General features: G+C 34.8%; 2 protein-coding genes and 1 non-coding gene across 3 annotated transcripts; 1 reads left to right on the forward strand and 2 right to left on the reverse strand.

The window, feature by feature from the left end:
• Positions 1–3,990: 3,990 nt before the first annotated feature.
• On the reverse strand, positions 3,991–5,974 carry LOC122001764 (ribulose bisphosphate carboxylase large chain). The gene has a single exon (XM_042556670.1). It carries the CDS (start codon positions 5,536–5,538, stop codon positions 4,075–4,077), a length of 1,464 nt encoding a protein of 487 aa, XP_042412604.1. The 5' UTR covers positions 5,539–5,974; the 3' UTR covers positions 3,991–4,074.
• Positions 5,975–6,269: 295 nt separating this feature from the next.
• On the forward strand, positions 6,270–7,958 carry LOC122001765 (ATP synthase subunit beta, chloroplastic-like). Its single transcript, XM_042556671.1, has one exon. The coding sequence runs from the start codon at positions 6,340–6,342 to the stop codon at positions 7,825–7,827; it is 1,488 nt and encodes a 495-aa protein (XP_042412605.1). The 5' UTR covers positions 6,270–6,339; the 3' UTR covers positions 7,828–7,958.
• Positions 7,959–13,153: 5,195 nt separating this feature from the next.
• On the reverse strand, positions 13,154–13,226 carry TRNAF-GAA. The gene has a single exon. It is a non-coding gene; the product is annotated as a tRNA-Phe (tRNA).
• Positions 13,227–15,958: the final 2,732 nt, after the last annotated feature.

A 15,958-nucleotide genomic window follows, 5' to 3' on the forward strand; every position in this document is an offset into this window, starting at 1 on the left:
AAGTATGCATCACTTAGGCATACATCATATCATAAAAAGTATGCATCACTTAGGCATACATCATGTCATAAGAAAAAGTAGGCATATTTTAAACACATAGCACATCATAAAAACATGCATATTCTAAGTACATAGCCTATCATTAAAGCATGCATATTTCTACTCACATAGCATATCATAAAAGCATGCATATTCTAAGCACATAGCATATCATTAAAACATGCATATCCCTATCCACATATCATATCATAAAAAGGTATAAATCACAAGCATACATGGTTAAGCATAAGGGTATATCATGTGATTATACTATCATAAGAAACATGGTAACATAGTTAACTTGGGTTCTAAGCTTCCTAAACCCTTGGGTTCCTATCATGGCCGAACCCCCTTAGGTCTCAATTTAGGTAAAAACAACCTCCAAGCATGTGAACCCTAAATCATCATCATATAAATTTCATAGGAAGCATTATAAGCATGATTAACTTGGTTTCTAAGTTCTCCAAGTCCTTAAACTCATGTGGCCGAACCCTATCAGTATATAAACAAGGTCCCAAATGTCATGAAAGCATGGAAACCTTAAACCATATTTATAGCATTTTTTTCAAGTAACATAGTAAGCATATTGAGCTAGTTCCTAAGTCCTTCAAGCTCTTAACATATGTCTTGGTCAATCTTTTAACAAGTATTCATTAGGGCTAAAAACAAACATACAAGCATGTGAACTTGAACTAACATCATGTATAAATTCATAACAAGACATCATACAATAGGTATGGCCGAAACTTACCCTAGCCTCATTTAGGTCACTAAACAACATATAGTATGAGAACTTGGTTTTCTACTTATCATATTTCATGTAGAGTGACATAAGCATATTTAATTTTTGTTCTAGGGTTTCTAGGGCATTTATCCCTTCATGGCCGAAACACACAATGATCCATTTAGGTCATGGAAAAATTATACAAATATGTTACACAATCAACACATTATCATATTTTCATAAGAAGCACTTTTAACACATTTGGTTTCATTTCTAAGGCCTCTAGGTCTTTTAAACCCTACTCGGCTGAAACTCATAGAATATAAACTTGCTTCAAATAGCCTAAAAGCATGAAAAATTATACAAGTTTCATAGCATGTATATAAAGACAAGCATAATAAACATATATGTGAATTGTGTCTTAGGCTTCCTAGGTTTCTTTCCCTTTTTCTTTTATTTTTCCTTATGGCCGAAACCTACCAATCTCTAAACTAGGTTTTAAGTGGCCTAAAGCATGGAAAACCTAAGTAAGTTTCATGGCAAAAATTACTAAGAACATCATATACAAAGTTGGTTCATAAACAAGCTAGGACCCTTGTGATCTTACATGTCATATATCATGTAACTAATTTTCTATACTCAATTTAAACATAAGAGCATTAAAAAACTTTCATATCATAATATCACAGAGGTCTTGAGCATATTAGAATTTTTTTCAAGTTTTTCTAAACTATCCATCTTATCATGGCCGAAAATCTAAAATAAGAGTTCATGAATTTCTAGCAATGTACAACATGCAATTCTTTAAGAGAACTCTATATTCTATCATACAAACATGGTTATTTAAATTTAAAGGTCTTCCTAACCCTAAGCCCTTTTCTTGGCCGAAACATATAAATGGATTTCTTTGGTTCCAAGTAACTTTCAAGCAAGGAAAACCAATAAAAACCCTTAGTAGTTCATGGGAGAAATTTTGTACTAGTTTAGTTAAACAATATTTTTCCCTAACCTCCTTAACATATTTTTTTGGCTGAAATTCTAGGGTTAGGTACTCCTCTGATCAAGCATCATTCAAGTATAAAAACATGAAGAAAATCCTTCCTACATAGCATAGAAAGAATATCATGAAATAAAGACTTGTTTAAACCATCCTAGATTTGAAAACCCTTTCTTTAGCCGAATTTTCTTAAATTCTTTTCTAGGTTTTCTAATCCTTATAGAATCCGAAAATCACATAAAAGTCTTGTACCACAGGTGAGGGGAAGCTTACATCCTTTTCGCTTGTGGATCTAAGGTATGGTGAAGAAGAAGTAGCCTCTTCTTCTAGTTCCTTTTCCTTTGATTCCTTTGCTAAGTCCTCCTTGTATCTTAGGCTTTCTTAGGGAAAAACTTGGATTTGGGGCCGAAGATGGAGGAGAGGGGACTGTGGTGTTCTCGGTGAGGGAGAGGATGAATGAGAGAAAATGAGAGAAAAATAGTTTTCTCTTTTCTTGCTCCCTTTTATGTTAAGGGGGAAGAAGTAGCAAAATTTATTTTTGCTTTCCTTCTCCCTTAACCCATTTTCTATTTTTTTTACATTTATTTTATTTTCTATTTATTCTCACCATTCATGATAAAATAAGGGGGAATGAATCCCCTTAATCCCTCTTTAAGTTTTCGGCAAAATCAAAGAGGAAGAGGGAGAGAAAGGGAGGAAGGCAAGTTGCCTTTCTCTTGCTCTTTTCTTGTTTTCTTTTGGCTAGCTTTTACTCTTACCTTTATCATGAGTTTCCCTCCTTTGCTATCAATATCTTCTCTCTATCCCAATTGGTTTCTACTAATTAACTCTATGAATTATAATATAAGAGGTTCAAGGTTCAATCCTTGACCTTCACTTCTTTTTATTTCATTTTATTTCTTTTTGCTTCAACTCACTTCCTATTATTTTTCTAAGGTAAAATCCCACATTCATATATTCATCTTACAAGTTTAGTGGGTATTACAGTTTATTTGGTATTTTTACCAAGAGGAAGAAGTTTAAAAAAAAATAATAAATATATATGTTGAAGTCGGGTTTTGAACCCAGGACCTCGGACCCAATCCAGGTTTTTATCGAGCTCAGCCAACCAATTGGTCTACGATCTGTTTATGAACATATATGGAGCGAGATATATATAAGTAGTAGTTAGGAACAGTAAAATAAATTGGAAATAAAAGTGCGCGGCTGAGGAATCGAAGCCGTGACCTGGGATTTGGTTAAAGCCGGCCTGACCAAAAAATATAGAGTAATGATCACCATTACTATCCTTAACAAAAAAAGTGTCATCAGAGATCAAACTCCAAATATTCCTGATATCAAATAAATAATCAACATTATTGAAACTATAATTACTAATACGATTCCAACTAGGAACCTTTTTCTCCATATCATTTAGAATAGGTTGTTCACTTCTATCTGTATGTCCAATACTATCAACACTATCTATTGATTTACTCGGCCCACATCTATGTTCTACCTTCTCGTTGGAAAATAAAAAATTGCACCGCCATTTGAACATAGAAATACCTCCTATTTAATGAAAATACAAAAAATTTGATGAATAATCATTTGACCTTAACTATCAAAATTAAGCATACGAATCTAAGCATTAGAATTGTTAACTAATGAGGAGTAAGTATTGAAAGAAAAAATTATCTTTTGTGGAAATTCGAAGTATTACTTCAATATAGTAATAGAATCTTTTTCTCAACTTTTGTCTTTAATAAAAAATAAAAAGACACAGCTTTTTCCCATATGATGTATAAAATACCATGAAATCCAAACCAAAGAATTGTGAAAAGTTTCTATTTCTATAAATAAACAATTTGTTCTCATTTCTCAGTCTCATTTACCATATAATATAATAAAAAATAATTAAGTTTCTATTTCAACATGCAACGAAAAAGATAATATATAGGATGATGGGTAGAAGGAGTCTTTCCCTTGGCTTGATCTATGGACCGAAATGAGGAGATATAAAAAAGTCCACCACTCCCGAGGATCCCTAAAATTGGATTAAATTCGTTATAGATCCAACAACAAACAATAGAAGTATTGAATTGTTTAGTCTTCGATCTTTTATTTAGATCTTATCTTATATTATATATTTTATTTAGATATCATATAAAGTAAAAGAAACAGAAACATATATGCAAATATATAGTATATATAGGATGCTCGTTCTTTTTTTTTTTAATTCGGTAATTGGCCCAATCTTTTTTAGGAAAAGATTGAGCCTACTTTAATTGCAATCAATTAGGAGAACAAACAGGAATTACTGAATTATGCACACTTAACTTTTCTCTTTATCTAGCTTATCTACTGGTTCGAATTTGAATTTGATCTCTTTCCATACTTCACAAGCAGCGGCTAGTTCAGGGCTCCATTTGGAAGCTTCACAGATAATTTCATTACCTTCATGAGCAAGATCACGTCCCTCATTACGAGCTTGTACACACGCTTCTAAAGCCACCCTATTAGCTACTGCACCAGGTGCATTTCCCCAAGGGTGTCCTAAAGTTCCTCCTCCAAACTGTAGTACGGAATCATCCCCAAAGATTTCGGTCAGCGCAGGCATATGCCAAACATGAATACCCCCCGAAGCCACGGGTATAACACCTGGCATAGAAACCCAATCTTGAGTGAAGAAAATACCACGACTTCGATCCTTTTCAATAAAATCATCACGTAATAAATCAACAAAACCTAAAGTCATTTCACGTTCCCCTTCCAGTTTACCTACTACTGTACCAGCGTGAATATGGTCTCCACCAGACATACGTAATGCTTTAGCTAGTACACGGAAATGCATACCATGATTTTTCTGTCTATCAATAACTGCATGCATTGCGCGATGGATGTGAAGAAGTAGGCCATTGTCGCGGCAATAATAAGCCAAGCTAGTATTTGCAGTGAATCCACCAGTTAAGTAATCATGCATTACGATAGGAGCTCCTAATTCTCTGGCAAATATGGCCCTTTTCATCATTTCTTCACATGTACCTGCAGTAGCATTCAAGTAATGTCCTTTAATTTCACCTGTTTCGGCCTGCGCTTTAAAAAGTGCTTCAGCACAAAATAGGAAACGGTCTCTCCAACGCATAAATGGTTGTGAGTTCACGTTTTCATCATCTTTGGTAAAATCAAGCCCACCACGTAGACACTCATAAACTGCTCTACCGTAGTTTTTTGCAGATAATCCCAATTTTGGTTTAATAGTACATCCCAATAGGGGACGACCATACTTGTTCAACTTATCTCTTTCAACCTGAATGCCGTGAGGCGGGCCTTGGAAAGTTTTGGAATAGGAAGTAGGAATTCGCAGATCCTCCAAACGTAGAGCTCGTAAGGCTTTGAAACCAAACACATTACCCACAATGGAAGTAAACATGTTAGTAACAGAACCTTCTTCAAAAAGGTCTAAAGGATAAGCTACATAAGCAATATATTGATTATCCTCCCCAATAACAGCCTCGATGTGGTAGCATCGCCCTTTGTAACGATCAAGACTGGTAAGTCCATCAGTCCACACAGTTGTCCATGTACCAGTAGAAGATTCGGCAGCTACCGCAGCCCCTGCTTCTTCGGGTGGAACTCCAGGTTGAGGAGTTACTCGGAATGCTGCCAAGATATCAGTATCTTTGACTTCGTAGTCAGGAGTATAATAAGTCAATTTGTAATCTTTAACACCAGCTTTAAATCCAACACTTGCTTTAGTCTCTGTTTGTGGTGACATAAGTCCCTCCCTACAACTCATGAATTAAGAATTCTCACAACGACAAGGTCTACTCGATATGGATTATGCGTGAATTAAACCTTTGACAAAAATCTTTCAAAAAAAATAATATTCAACTAATATTATCAACAAATTTCAATGTTATGTTAAAATGAAATGGTTCGTTATTAGACCATGTATTTGATGAATCAAATACATCATTATTGTATACTCTTTGATATATATGACGCAACCTAATGTTTGTTTTGCAAATTTACAATTAAATTTATCTCCTTATTCTTTTGAATCTAATCTAAATATCTAAATACTAAGAAAAATTCCCTCTTGACAGTGATATATGTTGTATATGTAAATCCTAGATGTGAAAATAGGCATAATTCATCCAAAAAAGGGTATAAAGAATAGATAGGCAGAAATCAAATATCTAAAAAAAATAGAAAGAACAATAGCCAACGAGATCGAAATACTGAATCATAAATGTAGTTTGGGTTCAAATTCTATATATATTGGAATCCAATATGGATGATCTTTTCTATAATGATAGAGAAATTAAAGAGATTTACTCGTGATTTCATGTACTTGATATTTCTTTTGAAAAAAAAAGAGGGATTGGCTGAACTTTAAAATTTACTCTTTACTCATTCAATGAGTATATGATTGAATCGTATTCGGTTGGGTGACACCAACTAAATCGAGTGCTAACTCCCATTTATTTCTTATTGTATTGAATTAACCGATTAATCTGCTATCGGACATTTATTTTCCCCTTGGCATGGCACTATTACAAAAAAAATTTCGACATATTTCACTTTAATTATAATTATGAGAATCAATCCTACCCCTTCTAGTCCTGCGGTTTCCACACAAAACCTAGGGCGAATCGCTCAAATTATTGGCCCAGTACTAGATGTTGTTTTTCCTCCGGGCAAGATGCCTAATATTTATAACGCTTTAGTAGTTAAGGGTCGAGATATTGTCGGTCAGCAAATTAATGTGACTTGTGAAGTACAACAATTATTAGGAAATAATCGAGTTAGAGCTGTAGCTATGAGTGCTACGGATGGATTGACGAGAGGAATGGAAGTAATTGATACGGGAACTCCTCTAAGCATCCCAGTCGGCAGAGCTACACTCGGACGAATTTTCAACGTTCTTGGGGAACCTGTTGATAATTTAGGTCCTGTAGATACTAGCACAGCATCTCCTATTCATAGACCCGCACCCGCCTTTATAGAGTTGGATACAAAATTCTTAATCTTTGAAACAGGAATTAAAGTAGTGGATCTTTTAGCTCCTTATCGCCGTGGAGGAAAAATAGGACTATTTGGGGGAGCTGGAGTAGGTAAAACAGTACTCATCATGGAATTGATCAACAACATTGCCAAAGCTCATGGAGGCGTATCCATATTTGGCGGAGTAGGCGAACGTACTCGTGAAGGAAATGATCTTTACATAGAAATGAAAGAATCCGGAGTAATTAATGAAAAAAATATTGTAGAATCCCAAGTAGCTCTAGTCTATGGTCAAATGAATGAACCGCCGGGAGCTCGTATGAGAGTCGGTTTGACTGCACTAACCATGGCGGAATATTTCCGGGATGTTAATGAGCAAAACGTACTTCTATTCATCGACAATATCTTTCGTTTCGTCCAAGCGGGATCAGAAGTATCCGCCTTATTGGGGAGAATGCCTTCTGCAGTGGGTTATCAACCTACCCTTAGTACAGAAATGGGTTCTTTGAAAGAAAGAATTACTTCTACCAAAAAAGGATCCATAACTTCGATACAAGCCGTTTATGTACCTGCGGACGATTTGACCGACCCTGCTCCTGCCACGACATTTGCACATTTAGATGCTACTACCGTACTATCAAGAGGGTTAGCTGCCAAAGGTATTTATCCTGCAGTGGATCCTTTAGATTCAACGTCAACTATGTTACAACCTCGAATCGTTGGTGAGGAACATTACGAAACTGCGCAAAGAGTTAAGCAAACTTCACAACGTTACAAAGAACTTCAGGACATTATAGCTATTCTTGGGTTGGACGAATTATCCGAAGAAGATCGTTTAACTGTAGCCAGAGCACGAAAAATGGAGCGTTTCTTATCACAACCCTTCTTCGTGGCAGAAGTATTTACTGGTTCTCCAGGAAAATATGTCGGTCTTGCAGAAACAATTAGGGGGTTTCAACTGATCCTTTCCGGAGAATTAGACAGTCTTCCCGAGCAAGCCTTTTATTTGGTGGGTAACATCGATGAAGCTACCGCGAAAGCTATAAACTTAGAAGAGGAGGGCAAATTAAAGAAATGACCTTAAATCTTTGTGTACTGACTCCTAATCGAATTATTTGGGATTCAGAAGTGAAAGAAATCATTTTATCTACTAATAGTGGTCAAATTGGCGTATTACCAAACCACGCCCCCATTGCCACGGCTGTAGATATAGGTCTTTTGAGAATACGCCTTAACAACGACCAATGGTTAACGGTGGCTCTGATGGGTGGTTTTGCTAGAATAGGTAATAATGAAATCACCATTTTAGGAAATGATGCGGAAATAAGTACTGACATTGATCCGCAAGAAGCTCAACAAGCTCTTGAAATAGCTGAAGCTAATTTGAGTGGAGCTGAGGGTAAGAGACAAGCAATTGAAGCGAATCTAGCTCTCAGACGAGCTAGGACACGAGTGGAGGCTGTCAATGTTATTTCCTATACTAGTTAAGTCATTAGATCAAAATAAAAAGAATAAGTTTTTTAAAAGTTCTTTATATATACACCACATGTTGATTTTGCTAATTGAACACAATTCAAGTCTAATCTGATAAAAAAAAAGAAGATGGGTAGAAAAACTTATTAGATATCATTTCATCGACTCCAGTATCTAATAAGTTCTACCTACTATTGGATTTGAACCAATGACTACCGCCGTATGAAAGCAATACTCTAACCACTGAGTTAAGTAGGTCATTTATCACTACAAATAGGAACCCATCACTTCGGGAATTATAGATAGAATAGGATTTCCAAGCAATACTAATTTCTTTCTGTTAAGCTTAAATAAAATAAATAAATCAGAGAGCTATCATGTGGGATTATGAAATATCTATCTTGACAAGAAATTGTCTATATGTTAAGATGTCTATAACAAGGGCTATAGCTCAGTTGGTAGAGCACCTCGTTTACACGTGCGCCAATGCTTTTCAAAGGAGCCAATTATGCAATGAACATAATTGATCGTATTGAAAAATTGAAAAATTGATGTCTTACTCCATTCCATAGGTTCGAGGGAACAAGAGAACAATAGCCTGACCTGACAAATATTTGGTTTGGTCCGATTCAGGCGCTAATTAAGTTGCCAAATCAAATAGAACCCGCCGGTGATTTGATAGTTGATAAGGTAAATACCCATCCCATTCAATGCTAGGCATAATGAGTATAAGGGACTCAAAAAAACCTCTTTTCGCTCTATGAACTTGAAGGTGTATGAAGTCTCATATTCGACTGTTCCAGCGAGGCGATAGAGATTCTATTTAACTTAGGTTAATCTAGGCCGAAGGCAGACCTAAGTCAACGTAATACTTCCTTGAAACACTTTGGTATTGCTCCTAGATCAGAATACAAATAATGAATCATAGCACATGGAGCCATCTCATTATCTTCCTCTAAAGATAAAATATGGTAGAATAACTGATCTTTACATCAGTTGATGGAAGAGCCCAATGCAACAAAATGCATGTTGGGTCTTTGAAACAGTTCAAATCATTTCGATAATAATAAGTTTGATCCGTTTTACCGAGAAGGTCTACGGTTCGAGTCCGTATAGCCCTATAATCCTAATATATTTTATCTAATATATTTTATATTATTTTAGTATAGCTTTCATTTCCTCATAGTTGTGGCCAGATATCGTAGAAATGAAAGCATTACCAAATCTTCATGTAAATACATAAGATAAGTACAGAAAAAAATTTCAATAGATCTAATCTGTACTTCTCAAATTTTGTATAAATTACTCACCCTTTTTCATTAATAATTGTGGATGAATTAAATATTACTTTTTCTCTTTTCCTGTACATGATCAAAGAGTTTAGCGACACGCTTTTGTTTTTGTATACCGAATCCCAATCAATTTAGGAAGTGGAAATCATGACATGATTCCGACTAAAAACTTCAACCTGACCCAACGAAATCTAATCCTAAGTAGCATGGGTCTAAGACGTATTCTTTTCTTGGTCTTAGGTCTTGTATTTGTAGAAAACCCCTGTCCTGACTAATCACTAATCTTTTTTGGCAGAACAAGAGAAACCTTATTGATTGATTCACAAATAATGGAGAGATAATGAATTGGTACTAAAGGATTAACGTTTCTTATTCTATATTTTATGAGTTGGGGGGGGTGGGGTTGGGGGTTTGATTTGGTCTATTGAATCATTCGATAATATGTAATTCTTTCATTAGAAAATGTAATGTTATGTAAATCTTTTATGATTCCGTCGATTAGATTACTCCACTCTTTGCTATGTTTCATTGTCTAGTATCTAGTATAGGTGTACTGTAAAAGTTTTTTTGTGTCGGAATCTACCCCATTGTTTGGTGTTATCATTATATTATTAATATTAAGTGTTATTGCCATAACAAAACAAACGAGTATTTTGATTCATTCCAAATCGTAATCTAGTTTATTACTAGAGATTGTTCCAAAATAGAAAGAATCTTTTATTCTAACTCTAATGAAATAACTCCATCCTTCTTATTTATTTCTGATAAGGTGGGATGGTACAGGTTCAAAGTTTCCAATTTTTTTGTTTTTGTAGAGAAAGATATAACTTGTTATATGTCACCTCTCAATTCAACGGATTGAATCAAATTAATTAAGAAAAAAGGAAATGAAATAAATAATTTGAATATACTAATTATAGACTATTCATAGTATTTAATTAATTATTATTGGGATATATTAGGTATTAGGATTATAATATAGATATTAATCATAATAATATATAAATATATATATTAGGTAGGATATTATAAATATTAGGATATATAGGATATTTTAGTATTTTATTAACTTGTTTTTATAGAATTATCTTTTTATAGAGGATAGAAAACCCAAGACAAAGTGAGAGAATCTTGTTTTTGTAAGAAGGAGCACCCTATATAGAATCGAATATAGAATCGAAATAAAAAATGTAAGTGGGATTTTATTAGGTGAATCTTTAAACAAGGTATGTCCCACAGAAACTCTAAACTATGTCGTTTGATCAAAATATATTCTTCTTTCGCCTAAACTAAGATAAGAAGTTCTGGATAAATTGACACTTCCGATTCGAATCGAATAATTCAGCATATTCCACATTAATAGGAGTACATTTATGTTTCTGCTTCACGAATATGATATTTTCTGGGCATTTCTGATAATATCAAGCATTATTCCTATCTTGGCATTTGTAATTTCCAGAGTTTTAGCCCCGGTTAGGGAAGGACCGGAGAAACTATCTAGTTATGAATCGGGTATAGAACCCATAGGGGATGCTTGGTTACAATTCCGAATCCGCTATTACATGTTTGCTCTAGTTTTTGTTGTTTTTGATGTTGAAACGGTATTTCTTTATCCATGGGCAATGAGTTTCGATGTATTGGGTGTATCCGTATTTATTGAAGCTTTTATTTTCGTGCTTATCTTAATTATTGGTTCAGTTTATGCATGGCGAAAAGGAGCATTGGAATGGTCTTAACTAAATATTCATACAATCAAAATAAAAAGGAAGGAAAAGATTACATTGAGACAGTTATGAATTTGATTGAGTTTACCTTACTTGACAAAATAACTACCAATTCAGTTATTTCAACTACATTGAATGATCTTTCGAATTGGTCAAGACTTTCCAGTTTATGGCCACTTCTCTATGGTACCAGTTGTTGTTTCATTGAATTTGCTTCATTAATAGGCTCGCGATTCGACTTTGATCGTTATGGATTGGTACCAAGATCGAGTCCTAGGCAAGCAGACCTAATTTTAACAGCCGGCACAGTAACAATGAAAATGGCTCCTTCTTTAGTAAGATTATATGAGCAAATGCCTGAACCAAAATATGTCATTGCTATGGGAGCCTGTACTATTACAGGAGGTATGTTCAGTACTGATTCTTATAGTACTGTTCGTGGAGTCGATAAGCTAATTCCTGTCGATGTCTATTTGCCGGGCTGCCCACCTAAACCAGAGGCTGTTATAGATGCTATAACGAAACTTCGTAAGAAGATATCTAGAGAAATCCTTGAAGATAGAACTGTGTCTCAACAGGAAAATCGATGTTTTACTACCAATCATAAGTTTTATGTTCGGCGTAGTATTCATACTGGAAATTATGATCAAGAATTACTCTATAAATCCGCATCTACTTCAGAGATACCTTCTAAAACATTTTTTCAATCCAAAAGTTCAGTATCTCCCCCCGAATTAGTGAATCAGGAAAGGTAAGGTTCTTTTGTGCAGAATAAGAAAAAAAAAGAGTCACTCTTTAAAAATTTCATTGTAAAATACTCAATACAAATAAATACAAATGTGGGAGAAATCAAGAAGATGCAACAGGATCGTTTATCTGATTGGTTAGTAAAACATGAGCTAGTTCATAGATCTTTGGGCTTCGATTGCCAAGGAATAGAAATGGTACAAATAAAAACCGAGGATTGGGATTCCATTGCTGTCATTTCATATGTATATGGTTACAATTATTTGCGTTCCCAGTGTGCCTATGATGTAGCACCGGGGGGATTTTTAGCCAGTGTGTATCATCTTATGAGAATAGAGTATGATATAGATAAACCCGAAGAAGTATGCATAAAAGTATTTGCCCCTAGGAATAATCCTAGAATCCCGTCTGTTTTCTGGATTTGGAGAAGTGCTGATTTTCAAGAACGTGAATCTTATGATATGTTGGGAATCCTTTATTATAATCATCCACACCTTAAACGTATTTTGATGCCTGAAAGTTGGATAGGTTGGCCCCTGCGTAAGGACTATATTATCCCCAATTTCTATGAAATACAAGATGCTCATTAAATGATAAGAATAAGAAACTAATGTTTAGTTATACGACTATAACAGGATTCCAGATTTCATTCAAGCGAAGGAAGATTTTTACGCCCCGTTCTAGATGAAAGAAAGTAACCGGACTTTAATTCATATTATGAATAACCTAAAATAACTTCATTTATATTCAAAAATTAGGAAAAGGTTATATCCATTTCATATGAGCATAAACAATAGAATGAATCAAAAGAGTTTTGCACCATGAACTTTGTACCGCGCACATAACTTACTTAGATGGACCCCGGAAAGTCAAAGTAACGTAAGCAAGAGTGAAGAAATGGAATAAATGTAAAAAAAATATGAAATTAAGAAATGAAAGAAAATACAGTATGATGAAACAAGAAAGAAAAAGGAGACGGCACTATAATCTCACTTTGTTCTTTACCACAACCATACATATATTTTTTACTAATCCCTCCAAGAGGAAATATATATATCTATACATCTAGATTAGTAACTGTATGCTCTATACTATTAACGAAAATGTATCCCGATCCATCTTGATTACGATGAATTTGTATGAATATCTATCCGATACATTATTTACATGTCAGGAACCAGATTTGAACTGGTGACACGAGGATTTTCAGTCCTCTGCTCTACCAACTGAGCTATCCCGACCATTTCCCATGCATCATCCTGGTGTAGTGTTTGTGTCTATGTCAATTAAAGGGACTAAAAAGTAGTAAAAAATTTAACTAGTAAGCGTAAGGATAATGATATGGACTGTGTGTGAATGATTCAATAATTGAGATTATTTGCCCATATACGTTTATTTGTAGAGGTATTGTATCTATCAAAATTGGGATAAGATCCAAGAATTTTAGTTCGGATACATTTGTGTTGTGAAAGAGTGGAGTGAATGAGAAAGATAGTGAATTTTGTTTGAACTGAATCGCTGATGAAAAAAAGGAAGATAAATATTTAGGAAGTAAAATTACCTTTTTATTGGGGATAGAGGGACTTGAACCCTCACAATTTCTAAAGTCGACGGATTTTACTCTTACTATAAATTTCATTGTTATCGGTATTGACATGTAGAATGGGACTCTCTCTTTATTCTCGTCCAATTAATCAGTTTTTGCCAACCAATTGGTCTACGATCTGTTTGTGAACATATATGGAGCGAGATATATATAAGTAGTAGTTAGGAACAGTAAAATAAATTGGAAATAATAGTGCGCGGCTGAGGAATCGAAGTCGCGACCTGGGATTTGGTTAAAGCCGGCCTGACCAAGTGTGCTAGCGATCGTTTGTTATTAAAGAAGGAGAAAATTTCCATTTAAGCTATAGTTGGAAACGAAAATAACCTTGAGTATAAGATTTAAATCCTTTTCCTAAAACCTAAAATTTTCTCTCAAAATTCCTCCTCTCGCGACGGCGCGCACGCGGCATTTCTGTTCGGGAGAAAATGAAGACGACGAAGCCACAACTAGGGCTCGTCTCCGGCGGCCGGCCAAGGACTTAATCCGAGAGGGTTCTCTACCATCGTGATCACCTTGTCGAGGAGAACAAGTGGAGGTGAAGGAGTTGCCGAAAGCTTGAGTCCTCTGCAAGCCCTAGAAGTATTGGAAGCCACATTTTTCGGCTGTAAGTCCAAGAACACGAGGGGTAAGTTGCTCACTCACCTGCGGTAAGAGTAGTTCCGAGATTTTCTGCTTTGTTGCTATGAATTTGAGGTTTCAGATCTTAGTGTTCATGAATTCTAGAGCTTGCTGCTGTGTTGATCTTTGTAGCTTGCTTTTAGGGATTTTAATTTCTGTTGTTGACTTCTTCTTGGCTTTGTTTGCTACCGTGAGCCCTAAAGAAAGAAGAGAAGGATTGATTGAGTTTAAGCATGAAGAACAGGAGAATTAGTTTCGAGTTTTAGTTTCCTTCTTTGTTTCGGATTGTGTTGCACAGAAATTATGGTTAGGGATTTAGCCTCCCTTTCATGCTTTCGAAACATGTAGAATTTAGGTTTGTGTTCCTTTGTTTTAATTCTGTCAAAGTATCTCAATTTGGATTCTTAAAAAAAAGGCAGGTATAAGTCTATGTAGCAGTTTAATGACATTGGGTAGCATCTTAGTTTAGATTTTTCCTGTGTTTTGGATCCAAGGTTGTTTTCTGAGTTAGTTTTAATTGCTGGACAATTGGAATTGTTGTGTGGGTTTTAATTTGTGCCTAATGGAATTTTTGTTTGGGTTAACAGTACCGTGCTTGATTAGTTTGGAATACATTCATCAGAATCTAAACTTGAGATGAGTTAAGCTTATATTGGTAGTGTTCTACTATTTCTTATGTTCCTGTGGAGTTTAGATTTTCTTTGCTGAAATGCGTAATGGAGGTAAAACAAGATTAAAGTCAATGTTCTTGTGTGAAGCAATAGGATTTAACTTCTTATATGCTCCTGTTAACTGAAATAACTATGGACTGTTATAGAAAAGAATTTGTGAATACGGTTGAATTGCCATGATCAGTTATTTGTCTATAGGTTAATGCTATTGTGAGTAGTTGATCTATTAAAATTTTGATGTGGAGTCCTGATGAAATTGTCGATTGGCATATAACAGATTTACAAGGTCTACATCATTATCAGATTTTAGTTGTCAAATATCAGTTAACCTCCATTCAAGTTAAGCATGGGATGCTAGATGTTAAGGTGAGAATTGGTTTTATGAATTAGCAGATCTAAATTTTTAACTATTTGGCATCATGATAACATTATAAGTTTAGTATGCAGTTTTCTATTAATTTAATATGCAGAATTAAGCCTAAGTTAGTATGCAGATTTTTATTTAGTAGTATAGTAGTATAGTGCAGGAATTTGTGTTTACAGCAAGCATGAACGGCTCTATTTAGAGCTTAGAACAACCTTTCTTTCTTTGTATTTCTGCTGGCCTGAACAGCTTTACTTGAAGCTTAAAACAACCCTTTCAAATTGCAGGATAAGCAAGTTCAAATTCAGTTTCGAGTTAGTTTTCTTTGCTGCTGTACAAAACCCGAACTGCCTTTTATTCCAAGTATATAGTTAGATTTTTCTTTAAGCTTTTAGTTTCCCTTTGTTTTGCTATTAGGCAATGAATATAGAATGGCTTGGATTAGGTATTGGTTTATTAGGCTAATTGGAGGTTGATCCGGCAGTGATTTTTGGTTATTTATGATGAAGTAGGTAGTGTAATCCCCTTAGTGCAGAAGTGTGGATGAAAGGGTGAAGATGAGCATATGTAATATGATGTTTTAGTGAGTATCATGTATTAAGACTAAAAGATTATTTGAATTGATGTAAATGAATTTAACAGGTGAAAAGTATGTGAGTAATTTAGATGTGCAAGTAGTAAGTTCAGAGTAGAAGTTTAGTTTAGAAGATGAGG

The sequence above is a fragment of the Zingiber officinale genome, chromosome 7A (assembly GCF_018446385.1).
Source record: "Zingiber officinale cultivar Zhangliang chromosome 7A, Zo_v1.1, whole genome shotgun sequence".
Taxonomy (NCBI): domain Eukaryota; kingdom Viridiplantae; phylum Streptophyta; class Magnoliopsida; order Zingiberales; family Zingiberaceae; genus Zingiber; species Zingiber officinale.